The sequence below is a fragment of the Camelus ferus genome, chromosome 22 (genome assembly GCF_009834535.1).
Source record: "Camelus ferus isolate YT-003-E chromosome 22, BCGSAC_Cfer_1.0, whole genome shotgun sequence".
NCBI classification, from domain to species: domain Eukaryota; kingdom Metazoa; phylum Chordata; class Mammalia; order Artiodactyla; family Camelidae; genus Camelus; species Camelus ferus.
Window position 1 is genome coordinate 6,362,676 of NC_045717.1, and position 17,659 is coordinate 6,380,334.

Here is a 17,659-nt window from a genome sequence, read left to right on the forward strand (position 1 = left end):
CTTTGGCCTTCGCGGGCAGAGAAACCACACCCTGAAACATGGTCTTCACGTGGCAGACGGAGATGGAGAGCAGTGAATCAAGGACCATTCATAGCTCTTCTACCCCGAAGTGAACCACATCTCTTCTGCTCACAGTTAACTGGCCACATCCTGCTTCAAGGGAGTAGGGAGGTGCGAGTCTACCACATGCTTAGGGGAAGAACCAGAAATCTGGGGATAGCGTTAATGGCTGGTGCAGCCCAGCTTTAATCCATAAAGTGACACTGGCAGCTGGTATCATTATGGCCAACGAAGGATGAGGCCCGTGGTGTGTCGCTTCCCCAGACCCCACATAGCAGAGCCTGGTGATTCTGTATATCCAATCAGATACTTCATATTAACACCTTAAAATATCAGAGAGACATTTAATGCTGGCAGAAAACGTTAAAAGGTTTCCGTTTTTGGTGCTCCATCCCCTCAGCAGCCTGCACCTGCCTCTCAGGGTGTTTCCTACACTCCCCTGCAATGACCAGCTTACTGTTCAGTCTCTCCCTGGACTCTGAGTCTTTTCCTCGCTGCACCCCAAGTGCCCAACACAGAGCCAGGCACGGAGCTGACTGATGAGCCAGCCCGGGGAATTCTTAGTGGGGCAGAGGGGGCAGTGGGTAATGATCTCATAGGCATAGACCAAACCAGGTTCACTAAGTCTCAATAATGAACTCAACTTGGCAGTTCTTAGGGAACAGGATACCTGCCGTCCATGGAATTCTGGTGACTCTGGGGGTGCGGTTCAGCCTTCAGGTCCCGTGGCTGGAACACCCAGGAAAACAGAATGGTCTCTCCCAGCTCTGAGCCTTCACTGGTCCGGAAGCTGTGGGCATCGAGAAGGGTTTTCATGGAGATCCTAGCCCGGGTCACGCTGCCTTCCCCATTAGTTTGGGTCCCTGAGAAGCTGAATGAAGTGAGCTTTGATACATCAAGTCACAAAGTTCGCATAATTTGTTTAAAATGCACGGATAAATGCAATTCTCATATTCAAAGCTTTCGTTTTGTTATTCTCCCCGTTCAGATGCAGATGTTGGACAAATTTCCCATGGAAGGCGGACAGAAGGATCCCAAACAGCGGATCATTCCCTTTCTCCCGGGTAGGTGAGACCCATGCTCTCAGATGGGGCCCCTGGGCTCTGAGTACCTTGTCTCCTCCTTTAGACATAGTCCCAGTGACCAGACCTCAGCCATCTGTAGACATCAGTGCTAAGAACGTGGGCTCTGGAGTTAGATCCTACACGTTTGCTAAGTGTATGACCTTAGGCGAGACGCTTCACCTCCAGGATCCTCAGTTTCTCCTGTCTCTAGAATGAGAATGTTGACAGCCCCTAAAGTTTGTGCAGTGAGTGGCACCTATTTCGGTGGCTGCTGTGTTTGCTTTCAATTGCTGATAACCAATTACCGCCAATTTAACAGCTTCGAACAGCACCCATTTATTATCTCACAGCGCTGTTGGTCAGGTAGGCTCAGCTGGGTTCTCTGTTTAGGATCTTAAAAGACTGAAATCGAGGCTTTGGCTAGACTGAGCACTGATCTGGAGGATGGGGGCAAGAATCCAGTTCCTTGCAGCTCTCGAACCAAGATGCCCGTTTCCTTACTGGCCATCAGCAGGGGACCCCCTCAGTTTCCAGACACTGCCTGCGTTCCTCATCCATCTCCAGGGTGGCAACAGGGCATTGAATCCTCCCGGTGCTTTGAATCTCTCTGACTTCCCCTCTGCCACCAGTCAGAGAAGGCTGTCTGCTTTTAAAGGCTCATGTGATTATATGGTACCCACTTGGCTAATCCAGGATAATCTCCCTCTCTTGAAATGAACTGTAGCATATAACATAACATGATCCCAGGATTGAGATCCCCATATAATCACAGGCTCTGGGATTAAGGTGAGACATCACTGGGGGACCCTTTTAGAAATTCTGCCTGCCTGCCTCCCACAGCCATCAAGCACCTTCTGAGTAGGGGAGTTAATGCAACCATGGCTGGTCCCTGCTCTCAAGACATTCAGTGTTCCTTTCTCCCCAAAAAAATTCTTGCCAAAAGAAGCATTAAGGCTTCATCTCAAAAAAATGGGTTCTCCAAACCAGTTTTATCACTTCAAGTAATAATAGCTCCTGTTTATTAGATGTCTGCTGTGGGCCAGTCTTTGGGCTAAGTTCTTTGCATTCATTAGCTCGTTTAGTTCTTAGAACAACCCTGCAAGGCAGACATTACTGTGCCCATTTCACAGATGAGAAAGTTGGGGCTCAGAGAAATTACAATCGCTCGCATAGATGACAGAGCTGGGATTCGAACACAGGTATCATGGGCTGCAAAACTCATACCCGAAACCAAACAACCTGGGTTCAAATCCCAGAGCGCCAACTCATCCACTATTACCCTTGGGTAAATCACTTAAGCACACGGAGTCTCATTTCTGCATTTGCACGTTGGAGATGATAATGGTACTTAGATGACAGAGTCGTTATGAGCAGGTAAGTGCCTGATATGTAACTAGTGATGATCAAGCACTTACTATTATCTTTACATACAGATAATCAGCAAGTTGACAGTCACCCTAAATCACAGATATTTAGAGCTGGACAGGCTCTTAAATGTTTTACATTTTGCAGACAAGGAGGCAGGCCCTGAGATGGGGGAGACTCTCTGAGTCACCTAGGAGCCCGTTCTCCGCTCCTCCACTCCAGGATTCTGCAGTCAGCACATCAGTGGGATCTTCCAGATCCTGTCATCACTGAGAGAGTTTAGAGACAGGGTAGATCTGTTTGCCAGGCCCCCATTTCCTGGAAGAATCATTTGCCTAAAAAAGCTAATGTTTTTAGTCCTGCCACAGGGAGAGTGTGCAGTCACACTGGAAATTTTTTTCCCTGTTGGAGAAAACCCATTGTGGCAGCTGCAACAGCCAGATCTCAGCCCACCAAAGCATGTGCTCCGGACTCCAACAGACCCAGCCCTGTCACCTCAAGCATCTCCCCTGGCTCCCCGAGCCTCAGTTTCCAAATCTGTAAAATGGGGCGATGATCCCTGCTTCACAAGCTTCTCTCCCTGGCATGTAGAGGTTCTCAGTAAAGGCAGAAAGAGGGTCCTGGGACATTTCTTTGGAATTTTGGGGCATTTCACACCTTGGAGTCATACTTAAATGATCAGTCTGGATATTCAAGTTGAAATGGGTTCTAAATGTATATTTTTTCTTCAAGGGAGAAAAGAAAAAGCTGTGAGTTATAACTCTTTGCTGGATGAAAGGCAAAACCAGCTCTGGAAAAACTTCCCAGGACAGGGCAGAACTTGAGCCGACCCTCTCCCCAGTCCCCTGAAAGCTTTCGTGGTTACGTAATCCTTTTCCACCCACGAATTCATGAAAGTCCTGTTCTCAGGGGCTTGCCCCCATTGTCCCTGCTCAGGACACCCACTTGTAGCTTGGAGAGGCCCCGTTGGGCCCCAGGACCCCTGGAGCATCCCTTCCCAGCCCACCTCTTAGCTTTTCCTCCAGGCTGAGGCCGAGGGCAGGGACTGGTGGGAGAGACGTCCCCTCTCCTAGGGGTCAGTTTTCTGCCAAGACTGCCGCATCAGCAGAACAAAAGCAAGTTTCATGTTAGCACAAAGGCAGGGGGAGGGGAGAACAGCCCTGTGCAATTTTCCATCCCAGCAAGAGCTGGGGAAGCCAACTTGGCAGAGGATGCGACTTGAAAAATAAGAATTACAGTTTGGCCTTCGTCCACTATGGAAAACAAAAGCCTGCTGGTTCCCACCAAGGGCTGTTCTCTCCTCTGAGCACCCTTTCCATTCCAGGAAGGCTGGACTGCAGGGCAGGGCTGGGCGCAGGCTCGCCTGTCCTCCCCTCTCCCCGACTCTCACAGAAACACTCCACCGCAGGTGCCGATGAGGGGCTGCTGCCCCATCCGCATTTCACCTGGAGGCCCGGCCAAGGAGGTTCTGGCCACACAGTTCTGCCCCACAGCCCAGGGCCTGAGCAGTGACTCCAGCGCTGCTCCAGATAAATGATGAATTAGCCCATCCGAGGCAGGTCTTGAAAAACCAAGTTGGCAGTTGAGGAAAGAACACATGTTCTTCCTTGCAGAGTTTAAGGCAGGATCGTGTAACCCATTTTTTAAGTAATTACTCTTTTATAAGCACCTCCAGAGGGCCAAGCCCTGTGCTGGTGCGTCGTAGAGATTATTGCTCTGAGAGATGAGGGCCACTCTCCCATTTTACAGATGTGGAGACTGAGGCTCTGACACGGAAACGCATTTCCCAAGGCAGCATAGGAAGGAAGAGACCCCACTGGGATTGGCCCAGGGCCTCGCAGACTACAGAACTTGTGGTCTCCCTGGCACATGCTTCCCGGCAGGGCATCTGACATGTGTCCAGGGATCCTGCCCCACTGAGGCCTCAAGGAAGACAAGTGACATCCTGTCACAGCCCCAGGAGACACCAAAGGTGCTTGAGTCCTCTGTCCTCTCCCAGCCCCAGCAGGCCAGACCCCGGGTGAATTCTCTTGGGCAGTGGTTGCTCTGAGATGGGCCTGTGCTGTTCCCGTGGGCCAGTGCTAGCACCGTTCCCATTGTAAATATTTGGGTCAAGTCATTAAGAGGCCTGTACGTCCCACTCTCCACTCTTCCTCTGATTTGCAGGAGGGAAAATTTTGTACCGAACTAAGACCAAAATCTTTTTGGTAGGGACCCATCTCACACTTTGAGAAATAGCTTAGAGGGCAGGAAGCATTTGCTGTGCGGGATTTCTCGTCACAGGCATGCGTTTCTTATTTTTCCTGAAGGCTCAGGACTATCCTAGGGATTCTGAACTGCGAGAGGTCCCACCCACGAAGGCGGTAATTTGATGATCACAATGACTGGAGCTGGGATGGGGATGGGAAGGCAGCCAGCTTTCTCTGGATTTGAGGCTGGGGATGCTCAACCTCCTGCAGGGTGGGTGGGGACCACTCCCCCCCCAGGGGAGGACTGCCCCACCTGAAACATCAGCAGGAGCCCTCCCTGAGAAACACGACCTGAAGGGCGGGGAGGGGAGGGCAGGCACACAGAGAGCTCCCACAGAGGCTGCCCCTAAGGAGTGAATGAGGGAATATGACCGTCAGTTCTAGGGAGGCAGGGATGGAAACCCCTTCCCACTTTGCGGCATAATTGGCTTTTTTCTTTCCAAATGACGTGAAATTTTTCTGATTCCAGAAACAATAAATGTTTATGGTAGGAACTTTGGGGGAAAGTATAAAGAAGAACGCGAAAGGGCTTTGTCTCCCACCCTCAGAACAAGTACCTGGAACCGCGTGATGCATTTTCTTCTAGATTTTTTTCTCTTCTAACAAGCTAGGTGTATCGGAAATTTGACTGACTCATAAACAGAATGAAACCCGTCACTATTATAAAGAAAGGAGAGTCCTTGTTATTAAGGAATATGAGGAATGTATATTTCATCTCACTGTGGGGTTTTTTTTTAATTGATGGAAATGAACAAAAAAGGACTTTATTACATTGTCCATTCCATATCTACCTAACTTCCTGATTGTCCAGGAGCAAGTTGTCTGATTATTTAAGGTTTGATTTTAACCATATGGTCTTTTTGGGTGCAAATCTCTCTCAGCATCTTGCATTGCAAATCTTTAAACGTCAAGAGGTTGTTTCCCATCATTCTTTGCAACTCTGTCCTCTAATGAAAACTCTTTATGGGCCTTCCCTGCCATCTTGTCTCTGCGCACTCAGGCTTGACCTGTGGAGAGCCTGAGTCTCAGGAGAGCCATCTCAGATAAGTGGTTAATCTCTCCTCGCCCCGCCAGCCTCGTAACCCAAATTCTTCTCCATGACCTGCCTCCTCGGACCAGAAGTAGGTGATGGTCTCACTGTCTGGAGAGCTGTGGTCTCCCTGTGCCTTTCTCATTGACCCCTAGAGACCTCCTGGTCTCTGTGTGTAAGTCTGGCAGGGGGCTTGTCTCCATCCCCCACCTCTTTGGCCCTCCTTGATGTCTCATGTCCGATTTCGCTTATTACCTGCTGCCTGTGGGCTGGATCCAGATGGCGTTGCCACGCTGTCTTGATCCCCAGTGCACACACTTAACAGCCATCTCCCCCTGAGAGCAGCTCCTTTAAGACTCTTGGGAACCCCCTGACTGGCTTTAAACAAACCTCACCCATAATGTTTCGGCATCTCGGATTTTTCCTGGGCCCCTCAGTGGCATCATTTATATACTTGTCGTTGCCTGTCACCCACATCCTCTGCCCATATGTCGAACTGGAGGCTCAGGTACCACACCCAGTGCTCAGATGTCACCAAGCAAGTAGTGGATGGACTTAGTGTTGGGTGAGGTAGGAAGGCTTGGAGCCCTCTGTTACAGACACTGATTGGGGAAGGAACTGAAACTTACTGTCATCTGCCAAGATCAAACATGAATCCACGTGGTAGGGGCACAGAATTGACGAAGGCCCAGTCAGTGCCTGTTTGGGCAGACCCTCATGACTCTTAGGAGGGAAGAAGTCATGTAAATCGACAGTGTGATGTGTGTAGTCAAAAGAAACGGGAACTCTTTTTTTGTTTTTTGTCTTTTTTCCAGATTTTTCTTTTTCGTGGGGGGAGGGCAGGTAATTAGGTTTATTTATTTGTTTATTTAAATGGAGGTACTGAGAATTGAACCCAGGACCTCATGCATGCTGAGCATGCACTCTACCACTGAGCTCTACCCTCCTTCCTTAAGAAACAGGAACTCTTAACCCATTTAAAGTGGGTAAGAGTTTCCTGTTGGGAACAGTGGTTGAGCTTGGATGGGTATTCCAGACAGAGGGGAAGGCACAGAATTACGAGAGAGCATGGAGTATTGGGGAGACATGAAATGAGAGCAGAGGAGGAAGGGAGGCTGAGCTGTTAGGTTGGGGCATATCCAAGTGTTTGCTGGACTGCTCACCCAGTCTAAGAATCTCATAGTTGGACAGGGGACCTCAGATCATCAGATCTTTTCCATGGTTTGATTCCAGCCTCCCTTATCTCACCAAAACTTATCCCCTGAGTCCCGTTCCCTCAAGCGCTTGCATTAGAGCTGTGAACAGGGCTTTGGAGGACCGAGCATGGGGTCAGTGGACATCCAGCGGGAGGTATTGATGGCAATCAGAAATTTAGGTACCACTCAGGCCTACCAGAGGCAGCCCCGTCCACACCCTTCCAGGTTGCTGAGAGCCTGTCCCTGCACCCTTACAACGCTGTGTGCGCTTTTATCTTCTGCAGGCAAAATTCTCTTCCGACGGAGCCACATCCGCGACGTGGCCGTCAAACGCCTGATACCAATCGATGAATACTGTAAGGTAGGTCTGAGAAACGCGAACACTTCCTGTGTCTCATGTCCTCCCTGTGGGTAGTTTTTTCTTTTCTTTTCCTTTCTTTTCTTTTCTTTTCTTTTCTTTTCTTTTCTTTTCTTTTCTCTTCCTCTTTCCTTTCCTTTCCTTTCATTCTTTTCCATTTCCATTTCCTTTTTCCTATTGCGGATGCCTATTATGAAAGATCTGCACAGGTGAAAATGTAAAGACATTAGAAAAACCAATCACTCATAATCTCTCAACTCGGAGGCAACAATTATGAAGATTTTTACATATTCCCTTTCTCTCTCTTCTATCTGCACGCATCTCTTTATGGTGTTGAGACCATCCCACGGTTGCTCTTTTTCTCTCCTTTTTGTTGCTCTTTCTCTCTTCTTTCATGTTGTGCTATAAGAATTCCCCCATGCTATTAAAAAATCTTCTTGGGCCTACTTTTAATGTCTGCATAGTATTCCATTGTGTGTGAATGTTCCAGGAGTTATACGGCCACCCTCTGTTGTTGGACAGTGCAGCTGGCTTCCAGTCCCTTGAATGTTCTCAAGCACAAGGAGCCTGCCTGCCTTTTGGTTATATTTCATTTGATTTGAGGCTGTGGTTGGGAAAGGAGCATATTTTTCTTTTGTTTAGCTTCCCTTTAGTATTTATTTCTCTAACTTTGAATCACTAGCAGTCTGATTGGAGAAGGGCAAGAATAGCAAAAAATGCCTTATAGATGGAGCAGTGACTGCTTTCTCCCCTAAGATCAGAAACAAAACATGTACATTTGTTCTTTCCACTTCTGTTCTACATTTTACCGGAGATGCTAGCTGACATAAGCAGACAAGAAAAAGAAATAAAAGGCATACAATTAGCAAGGAAGTAAAACTGCCTTGATTCACAGATGACATGATTTATTGTAGAAAATCATAAGGGATCCACACACAAAAAAACCTGCTAAACTAATAAACGAGCTTAGGAAGATAACAGGCACAAGGCAAATATACAGAAATCAGCTGTATTTCTATACACTAGAGGTGACCAACCCAAACATGAAATTAAAAAAATAATCCCACTCACAGTAGCATCAAGAAGAATAAGATAATTAGGGATACATTTAGTAAAAAAGAAGTACAAGGTTCATACACTGAAACTATAAATGCATCGCTGAAAGAAATTAAAGAAGCCCTAAATTAATAGAGAGACATTCTGTACTCATGGAGTGGAAAACTCAATAGTGTCAAAGTGTAATTTCTCCCCCAGTTGATCTACAGAGTCAATAAAATTTCCGCCAAAATCTTAGTAGGTTTTTTGTAGAAATTAACAAACAGATCCTAAAGTGGATGGGAAATGCAAAGGACTCAGAATAGCCAAAACAGTTTTGAAAAAGAAGAACAAAAGTGGAGAACAAAATGGTACCTACTTGTTTTCAAAATTTCCTACAAAGCTGTGGTAATCAAGACTGTGGTCCTGGCAGAAGGATAGGCAGATATCCCAGTGGAAGAGAATTCAGAGTCTAGAAGTAAACTCTTACAAACTTATAGTCAATTGATTGACAAGGTACCAAGAAACTCAATGGGAAAGGATAGTCTTTTTAACAAATGGTAGGATCGTGGGATATCTGAATTCAAAAAAAAAAAAAAATTGGACGCTGACCTCACACCATGCATAAAAATTCAGCTCACCTCAAAATGAATCATAGACCTAAATATAAGAGCTAAAACTATAGAACTTCTAGAAGAAAACAAAAGAAGGAAATCTTCATGACCTTGAATTAGGCAAAGAATTCTTACATACAGCACCGGAGAAAAATTGTTAAATTGGACTTCATTAAACAGACACATTTCTGTGCTTCAAAAGATACCATGAAGAAAATGAAAAGACATGCCACAGATAAGAAAATATTTGTAAATCATATATCTGATAAGGAACTTGTATTGAGATTGTATAAAAAAAAATTACAACTCAACAATAAAAAGACAACTCAGTTTAAAAATAGACAAAAGATTTGAATAGGAACTTCATCCATGAAGACATACAATGGTTAATAAGCATGTGAAAGGTTGTACAATGTCATTAATCATTAGGGCAATGCAAAATAAAACCACAGTGATACGCCTACCCAGCCCCAAGAATGGCTGTAATCAGTAAGACCAGGAGTTGGTGAGGATGTGGAGGGACTGGAGCTCTTCATTCTGGTGGGGACATAGTTGGAAAGCCACTTTGGAAAACAGTTTGGCAGTTTCTTCAAAAGTGAAATTTATCATGACTACTCTCAGGTGTACACTCACAAGAATTGAAAACTTCTGTCCACACAAATTGGATGCAGTTGTTCCTAGCAGCATTAGTTCATAATAGCCTCAAATTGGAAGCAATCCATGTGCCCATCATTTGATGAATAGATAAAGAAAGTGTGGCATAGACATACAATAGAATAGTATTCGACAGTGATAAATGCTACAGCATGAATGAATCTCAAAAACGTGGTTCTACATGAAAGAAGCCAGATGCAAAAGGCTACAAGATTGTATGATTCCATTGATGTAAAATGTGCAGAAAAGGCAAATTTAGAGAGACAAAAGCAGATCAGTGGTTTCCTGGGCCTTGGGACGGTGGAAATGGAGATTGACTGCAAATTAGGTTGGGGAAATTTTTGAGGTGATGGAAAATTTCTAAAACTAGGTTGTGGTGACGGTTGCCCAACTCTATAATTTGAATGTGAATCATTGAATTGTGTACTTACAATGGGTGAATTTCACGGTACATAAATTATTCTTCAGTCAATCTGTAGGAAAAATTTGGATGGGGACGGTGTGGAGAGAGGTGCCCCCTCTCTTAGCAGGAGACGTCATGAAAGGGCAGAAAGTCATTCCTGATGGAGCGCCTGCTCTTTACCAGACATGACCTTTCATCTGTCCAGTAACCTTGAGAGGTCGGTTTTTTTATTCCCACTGTGTCGACGAAGAGATGGAGATCCAGCAGAGTTACTCACAACAACAGTGCTGGAAGGTTTGAGAGATGAACCCAAGCCTCTTAGAACTCGGCACTTACGTACCATGTATAGCTTCTCCAACAAAGTAAAAACTCAAGAGCCTGCAGCATTTCAGCCTGCGTTTCATAGAGGCAGATAAACTCACACTCTTCTCTCTCCTAAGGGCCAGTCACTCAGGCACAAAGACACTACTGCTGCCTCCCAGTTCTCAGAGGAAAGTTCAGATCTTCTGCTCTTTGTCCTTTTCTAAACCTCTAGAGCCTCAAATTCTTTGTCTGGGCCCTGTTGGCAAGAACTTTGGACCCTTGGGGTCACCTTGGCCAGCCAAGAGGTTCCCACTGGCACCTTCCCCAGAATCTGTTGTCTCTCAGCCCAGATTGTGCTTTATTGCTTCTGCCCCAGCCCACCCTCTCACCCTGGGCCTCATGAACCCCTGGACAATTGATTGGGAAAAAGAAATACAAAATCCTGAAGGGATGAGGGGCAGGAGCAGCTGCCTGCATCTGGCTGTGCTTGGAATGGTCTGGAGATCACAGACTGACCTGGATTAACCACAGGGAAGAGACTGCTCAGGTTATGTGAGCCGGTGGAAGTTATCGCCCCCTGCTATTCATGCATCAGAAGAAGCAGATTTTGGGGGGTTTTGGTTGGCCAAATTCCCTGGGCTTGGCTTCAAAGGAACTGACCTCCTGGCGGGAAATGAAAGCATCCCTTTTGTCACAAGATCTGCAGAGCCCTTTAGAGACGGCATAGTCTTTTACATAACATTTGGTCTCTGTCACTGGCATCGTTGTGAGCTGACTTAAGCCAGTTTGACCTATCACGATTAGCCTTATTTTGGTAGATATTGGTAGTTTCCAGTAGGTAAAGATGTATAGAAGAGGGTGGTCAATGTCCCCAAATCTAGTTACCAGCTAGGAAGAAACTTCCTGCACTGCCAGACCTATTATAAAGTTACAGTAATTAGCATAGTATGGTGTTGGCACAAGGGTAGACAAACCATTGGAACCAAACCAGAAACAGGCCCATGAAAATGAATCTATGTGTGCATATGCAAGACTGGGACTTTGTGCTGTACACCAGAAATTGACACGTTGTAATTGACAATCAATCAATCAATACCCTCCTAAAAAAGAGAACTAACCCATGCCTCACACCGCACAGGTAACCATTTCCAAGTCCATTAAAGACCTGCATGTAAGAGGCCATTAGAAAAGGTTTTAAAAGATAAAAACAGAAAGATATCTTTGTGACCTCTTGGTGTAGAGGGGCTTCTAAAGACACAAAAAGTACCAAGCATAAAAAGAATGACGTATTTGACTACATTAAATTTAAGAACTTCTGTTCATCAAAAGATACAATGAAAACAAGACTCAGCCACAGCCTGCCACACATTGCAGCATCTGTGATCAAGCAGCTCCCTAAGCAGCCTCTCATGTTGTTCTGTAAGCTCACTGGAATACCAGCTGTCTGTCTGTCACCCATTTGCTTGAAATTTTCCTCAAGGGAGACGCAGTGATATCCCAGTGGCAGGCTCAGCTCATCCTAACCGTAGTCTGACAGGAGGGTCTTCACAAAGAGCCGAACACAGAAGGGTCAGAATCGCAGGCCCAGGGCGCCGTTCGGAAGGATGTATACTGCTGGGCTTGCCGCGTTCCGTTCACGCAGGGCCAGAGTGTCTGAGACTGTTCCTACAACACCCCTCATTTCACCCGCGAAGAAAATTACTTCTAACAGCTGTTATGCTAGTGAATAGACCAACCTTGGGGTTGGTCAGAGGTGAAGACAGCCGGAGCCCTGAAGTCGCCTTTTCTGAAGTGAGAACTTGTGAGCAGAGTCCCTTACTTGGTTAAAGTGTTCATTCCCGGTGAGAGAACTTCAGATGTTAAGTCACCCTCACTAGGGTGTGGCTTAAATCTAACACACACACACACACACACACACACACACACACACACACACACACACACACACACACACACACACACACACACACACACACTCATACCAGAGTATTTTAAAAGTAAACTGTGTAGGCAGTATAATAGCAGTGTTCACCAGATTCCTGTCACTTGAGAACCCCCTGAAGATTTTTACCATATACTACCACTTGTATTATTAATATTTTTCTTTAAATTAGCTCACTTTTTAAACATCTTAAAAATATATATATTAGAGGAAATTTTATATCACAACCGTAATGTAAAACTGGTATCACGTGCCCTAAAAGTAAAAAATACAAACAATGAAACAGCAACAAAAAATGTTTTGAAATCTAGCCGGCTGCCGTCACCTCCTCCCGGAGGAAGCTCTGCACAGCCTGGTCGTGCTGTCAGGAAACAAGTTGAAGAAGTGCTTTCTTCTAGGAATTGTATAGTTTCAGGTCTTTTGTTTACGTCTTTAATCCATTTTGAGTTGACTTTGGGGGATGGCATAAGATAAGGGCTCAATTTCATTCCTGTACATGTGGATACCCAGTTTTCCCAGGGCAGTTTGTTAAAGCGACTGTCCTTTCCCCATTGTGTATTCTTGGCGTCTTTGTTGAAAATCAGTAAACCATATGCATGGATTTATTTCAGGGCTTTTGGCAGTGATCTCATGGATATGGTAACAGAAACACAGGCAACAAAAACAAAAATAAACAAGTTGGAATACTTCAAACTAAAAACCTTCTGCACAGCAAAGGAATCAGTCAGCAGAGTAAGAAGGCTATCTACAGTATGGGAGAAAATATTTGCAAACCATATGTCTGATAAGGGGTTAGTCCCCCAAATATATAAGGAACTCATATATCTCAATAGCAGAAGAGCTGATAACCCAATTTTAAAATGATCTAAAGGCTTGAATAGACATTCCTCCAGAGAAGATATACAGATGACCTACCGGTATGTGAACAGTTGCTCAATGTCACAAGTCATCAGGGAACTGCAAATCACAACCATACTATGATATCGCCTCACCCCTATCAGGATGGCTGTTACCACAAACAAGACAATAGGTTTTGGTGAGGGTATGGAGACACTGGAACCCATGCACACTGTTGGTGGAAATTTTCCACTATGAGAAACAGTATGGAAGTTCCTTAAAAAATTAAAAATAAAACTGCCATACAGTCAAGCAATCGTATTTCTGGATATTCGGCCAGAGGAATTGAAATCAGAGTCTGGAAGAGATACTGGCCCTCCCAGGTTCGTTGCGGCACTGTTCACAATAGCCAAGATGTAGAAGTAACCTGAACGTGGTCAGTATATACAGTGGAACAGTATTCAGGCCTTAGGAAGGAAGGAGGAAATTCTATAATACACGGCAATATGGGTGAACCTTAAGGACCTTATGTGGAGTGAAATAAGCCAGTCACAGAAAGCTCCGATACTGTGTGATTCCACTTCCCCGCGGCATCTAGGATAGTCAGATTCGCAGAATCAAGGATTGAAATGGTGGGGCCGGGGGGAGGGTAAAATGAGGAGTTACTAATCACCAGGCGTGACGTTTCAGTCAAGCAAGATGGATAAGTTCTTGAGACCTGCCGTGCACCAGCCAGCCATACTGCGTCATGCACTTAAAACTTGTTCAGAGGGCAGGTCTCGTGTTAAATGCTTTTAACACAATAAACTAAAATTTTAAAAATATAAAGAGAGAGAAGTGTGAACTCTTGGGCCATTCTTTTTGAAGTTAAAGAGGATTGACAGAGTACTGAGAAGACCAGAACTTTCTCTCCAGCCGAGGCATTGTTATTTAACTGAATCAGCTTGCTGACTCCAAAATCCCCCTCTGGGAAGCAGCACACTGTTGGACTTGGTACAGTGCAGAGAGCCCGAGGGTTAACTTAATGTTTATCAAGCAGCTGGTTTATGATGGAAACCTTACCACCACTTCCTCACATCTTCTGTAGCACAACTCTCCAAAATGGGTGGTAGTTATGTCCATTTTACAGATGAGCAGACTGAGGCTCAGAGGGGATGGGACATGGCCAGCACCAGAACCAGCAGCTGGACTGACCTTTCATCATTACCTTCAGCAAGCAGGACTTGACCTCTTCACCTCTCCTCCTGCCCCCGCATCAACCAGCCACATCTGTCCAAAAGGCCAAAATTCCATGCTGAACAGAACCAGAGTTTTCCTGGAACTGTGGTTCTTTGTCATCACTGACCAAATGCAAGACGATTCTGGAATATTTCAGAAGCAGGGCTATTTCTGTGCCGCAGGTCATGTTTTTACTGTTAGCCTGTCTTCCCAAAATGAAAGGGGCAAATATCAAAGCATTCGGTGGCGCCTTTTATGAGTAACTTGGCTTTATTTTATGCTCTGGGGGTTTGGTTTGGCTCTTACCTCCTAGGAATTGCTCAAAACCAAAAGAGGACTTGGCATCGTTGGGAGGTTCCTGAGGGCTCCATTGTCCCTTCCACGCTGGTCCATTCGGGGCCATTTCAGCAGAGAGCACCTGGGAGGCCCTGTCTAGGCAGAGACCACGGCCACCTCAGGGCTCACCCAGCTCGGCCCATAGGGCCACCTGGCCGCATCCAGTCCTCTTCCTCACGTTGTTTATCCAGCAGATGCTTTCGACCAGGTATCAGGGTCCTCCCCACACTGTCTAGGCATGTAGGGAAGGTGCAGCGGGGAACAGCCCCCCGCCCCCCAGCCTCTGTGAGTTTGGAACAGAGTGGCTGAAGTCGGCTGGTTTGGGGCTCACGTCCTAGTCACTCTACCAGAACCTCCATTTCCCCATCTCTAAAGTGGGCCAACCCTCTCAGGATTGCATGACGTGACACTTGGGAGCCCTCAAGTGCTGAGCCCACGCAAGTGGGTGTTGTTCTTGCAGCCTGTGGGGAGCCGCAAGATTTCTGCACACGAAGCAGCCAGGACACACCACAGTCCAGGATAAAATCAGCGCCCTTCATTATGTGGTTCCAACTGCAAGGGCTGCAGGATTTCAGAGGAAGGAGCAACCCACAGGGAGCCCCAGGACAGCAGGGGAATGCATATGCTCTGCTCCACCCAGAAAGAGAAGGGAGTCAGAAATGGGAGGTGGGAGGGGTCTGCCCTCCCTCTTGGGCTCTCCGCCTCCGGCCTGGAAAGGGTTGGTCCCTGGGGATTTGCTGCAGAGCAGGAGATACTTCAAGGCTAAAAAAAAAAAAATTTTTAAATCAATGAGCCGTTTATACCAGGCCCTTTAGGTCAGCATCCTTTATCCCAGGATAGAAAGTGGAAGGTACCCTACTGAAACATATCCACCCACCTTCCAGGTTTTTCCACTTTAAGTTTGGGGCAGGTTATACCTCCTCAGGAGAGGGGAGGTGGCTTCAGATCAGAGCCTGACTCAAAGGTCATGTAAGGTCAGCAACCCAAGTGACTATCAAGGGATGAGTGAAAAGCAAAATGTATTGTTGGATACACACAATGGAATATTATTCAGCCTTGAAAAGGAAGGACATTCTGACACATGCTATAACGTGGATGAACCTTGAGGACACGATGCTCAGTGAATCAGCCAGTCACAAGGGGACGGGTGCTGTATGATTCCACTTACATGAGGTACTTAAGAGTAGTCAAATTCACACACACACAAAGTAAAATGGTGGTTGCCAGGGGCTGGGGAGGGGCATCAGACAATTGTTTAATTAATGTGTACACAGTTTCAGTTTTACAGGATGAAAAAAGTTCAGTGGGTGGATGGTGGTGATGGTTGCACAATAATGTGAACGTACTTAATGCCACTGAATTGTACACTTAAAAATGGTTAGGATGGTAATGATGTTATGTGTCATTTACCACAATTAAAACTTCAAAACTTGGAAAAAAATATCATGTAGGGTCAAAATACCCCCTGAAAACCCTGTAGAAGGTACCACATCAGAGACACCCCCGCCCCCATCCGTGTCTCCATTAGTCCATCATAGCCCAGTTGCAGGGTTGGAAAATCACTTTGGGTGGGGGTAGCTTTTAGAGGCTTGTTACACGGAAAATACAAGATGTATCTTCACCCTGGAATTCACACTCAGCTGGCAAGAAGGCCTGCGAGAGGCACCAGGGGACTGAGGCCTTCTGCGGAGAGAGCGGAGTCCCACCTCACTCCAGAGCGTCCCCTGTGGGGTGGAGTGGCTGGCAGAAGTACCTGGGCTGTTTAAATGTGTGCATCTGCACAGGCAATCTCCCCGCACAGAAGTTTATAATAAAGTGTGTGCATGAAACAGCCCTGGGGCACTCCGATATGTGTGTCAACCCAGGACCTGCGCCAGAGGGGGCTTACGTATACATTTGTTAAATGAAGCTGTTTATTCATCACAGAGCCATATCTTAGTTTCACATCCTTTCATGTTGGGGTGTAGCCTGTAATTCTGTTTGGGACAGAGATCAGTGCAGCATTGGGCATAAGGAAAATATCTATTGAATCATTAAATGAATACCTGTTGGTAGATAAACCAGCATAATTTAAATGCCTAGGCCCTCGTTGTGCCCCCCACCTTCCTGATCCAGCCCATCAGTGGGGACCGTCGTGGCTCCTTTAACTGATGAACCGAGGGGGCAAATGAACGCAGGTTTGGTCAGTGGGACATCCCAGGTGTTTCAACTTAATCCGGACACGTCTAACCTCTACCCAAATCAAACAGACCCTTCACTTTAACACTTCAGATCCATGCATTAGGACAGGCAGGCGTGTTGGGAACAACCTAAATGTTCACCTACAGGCAGCTAGTTGAATAAAATATGATGTATTTTTCCATTGGACACCCAGTATGCAGTACAGATGTTGCAGAAGAGTGTTGACATGGCATGAAGTTCACAATTTATTGTTTTGCCTAAATATGTACATGGTATTTGTCCAAATAAGCCTGTAATATATATGTGAATGTATATACATACAGTGTGTGTGTGTGGTCCCCAAGCCAGCAATGGCAACATCACCAGGGAACTTGCTAGAAAGGCGTGTTCTCAGACCCCACGCCAGACCTACAGAATCAGAAACTCCGGAGGTGGAGCCCAGCCCCACCCGGTGACTGGTGCCCACCCACGTCTGAGGACCCCTGATTTATGGCATCCCTGACACCCCTTCCCTTCCGCTGGGCTCACCTGTGTCTCTTCCCCAGGCCCTGATCCAGCTGCCCCCCTATATCTCCCAGTGCGATGAGGTGCTGCAGTTCTTTGAGACAAGACCTGAGGACCTGAATCCCCCCAAAGAGTAAGTTGCTTTATGGACCTCCTTGGAGCTCACTCTCACAGCCTCTCTTCCTGCCGGGCCGGTCAGCCTCAGGAAGAACTGGAGGAAAGCTGAGTAAAATTTAAACTAGATTCTAACAGCGGAGCCCATGCCGGGCCTCCCTGCATGTAGCCTTCACATGACTGCAGGTAGCCTCAG

At 46.4% G+C, this 17,659-nt stretch overlaps 1 protein-coding gene across 1 annotated transcript in view; it reads left to right on the top strand.

Annotated features, from left to right (window-relative positions):
• The window catches only part of SH3PXD2B (SH3 and PX domains 2B), a 99,262-nt gene that overhangs the window by 40,854 nt on the left and 40,749 nt on the right, over positions 1-17,659 (top strand). Inside the window, exons 3-5 of the mRNA XM_032465093.1 lie at positions 1,049-1,124; positions 7,249-7,325; positions 17,391-17,482. Coding sequence (XP_032320984.1) covers positions 1,049-1,124; positions 7,249-7,325; positions 17,391-17,482 — 245 coding nt within the window. The remainder of the gene's footprint in view (positions 1-1,048; positions 1,125-7,248; positions 7,326-17,390; positions 17,483-17,659) is intronic.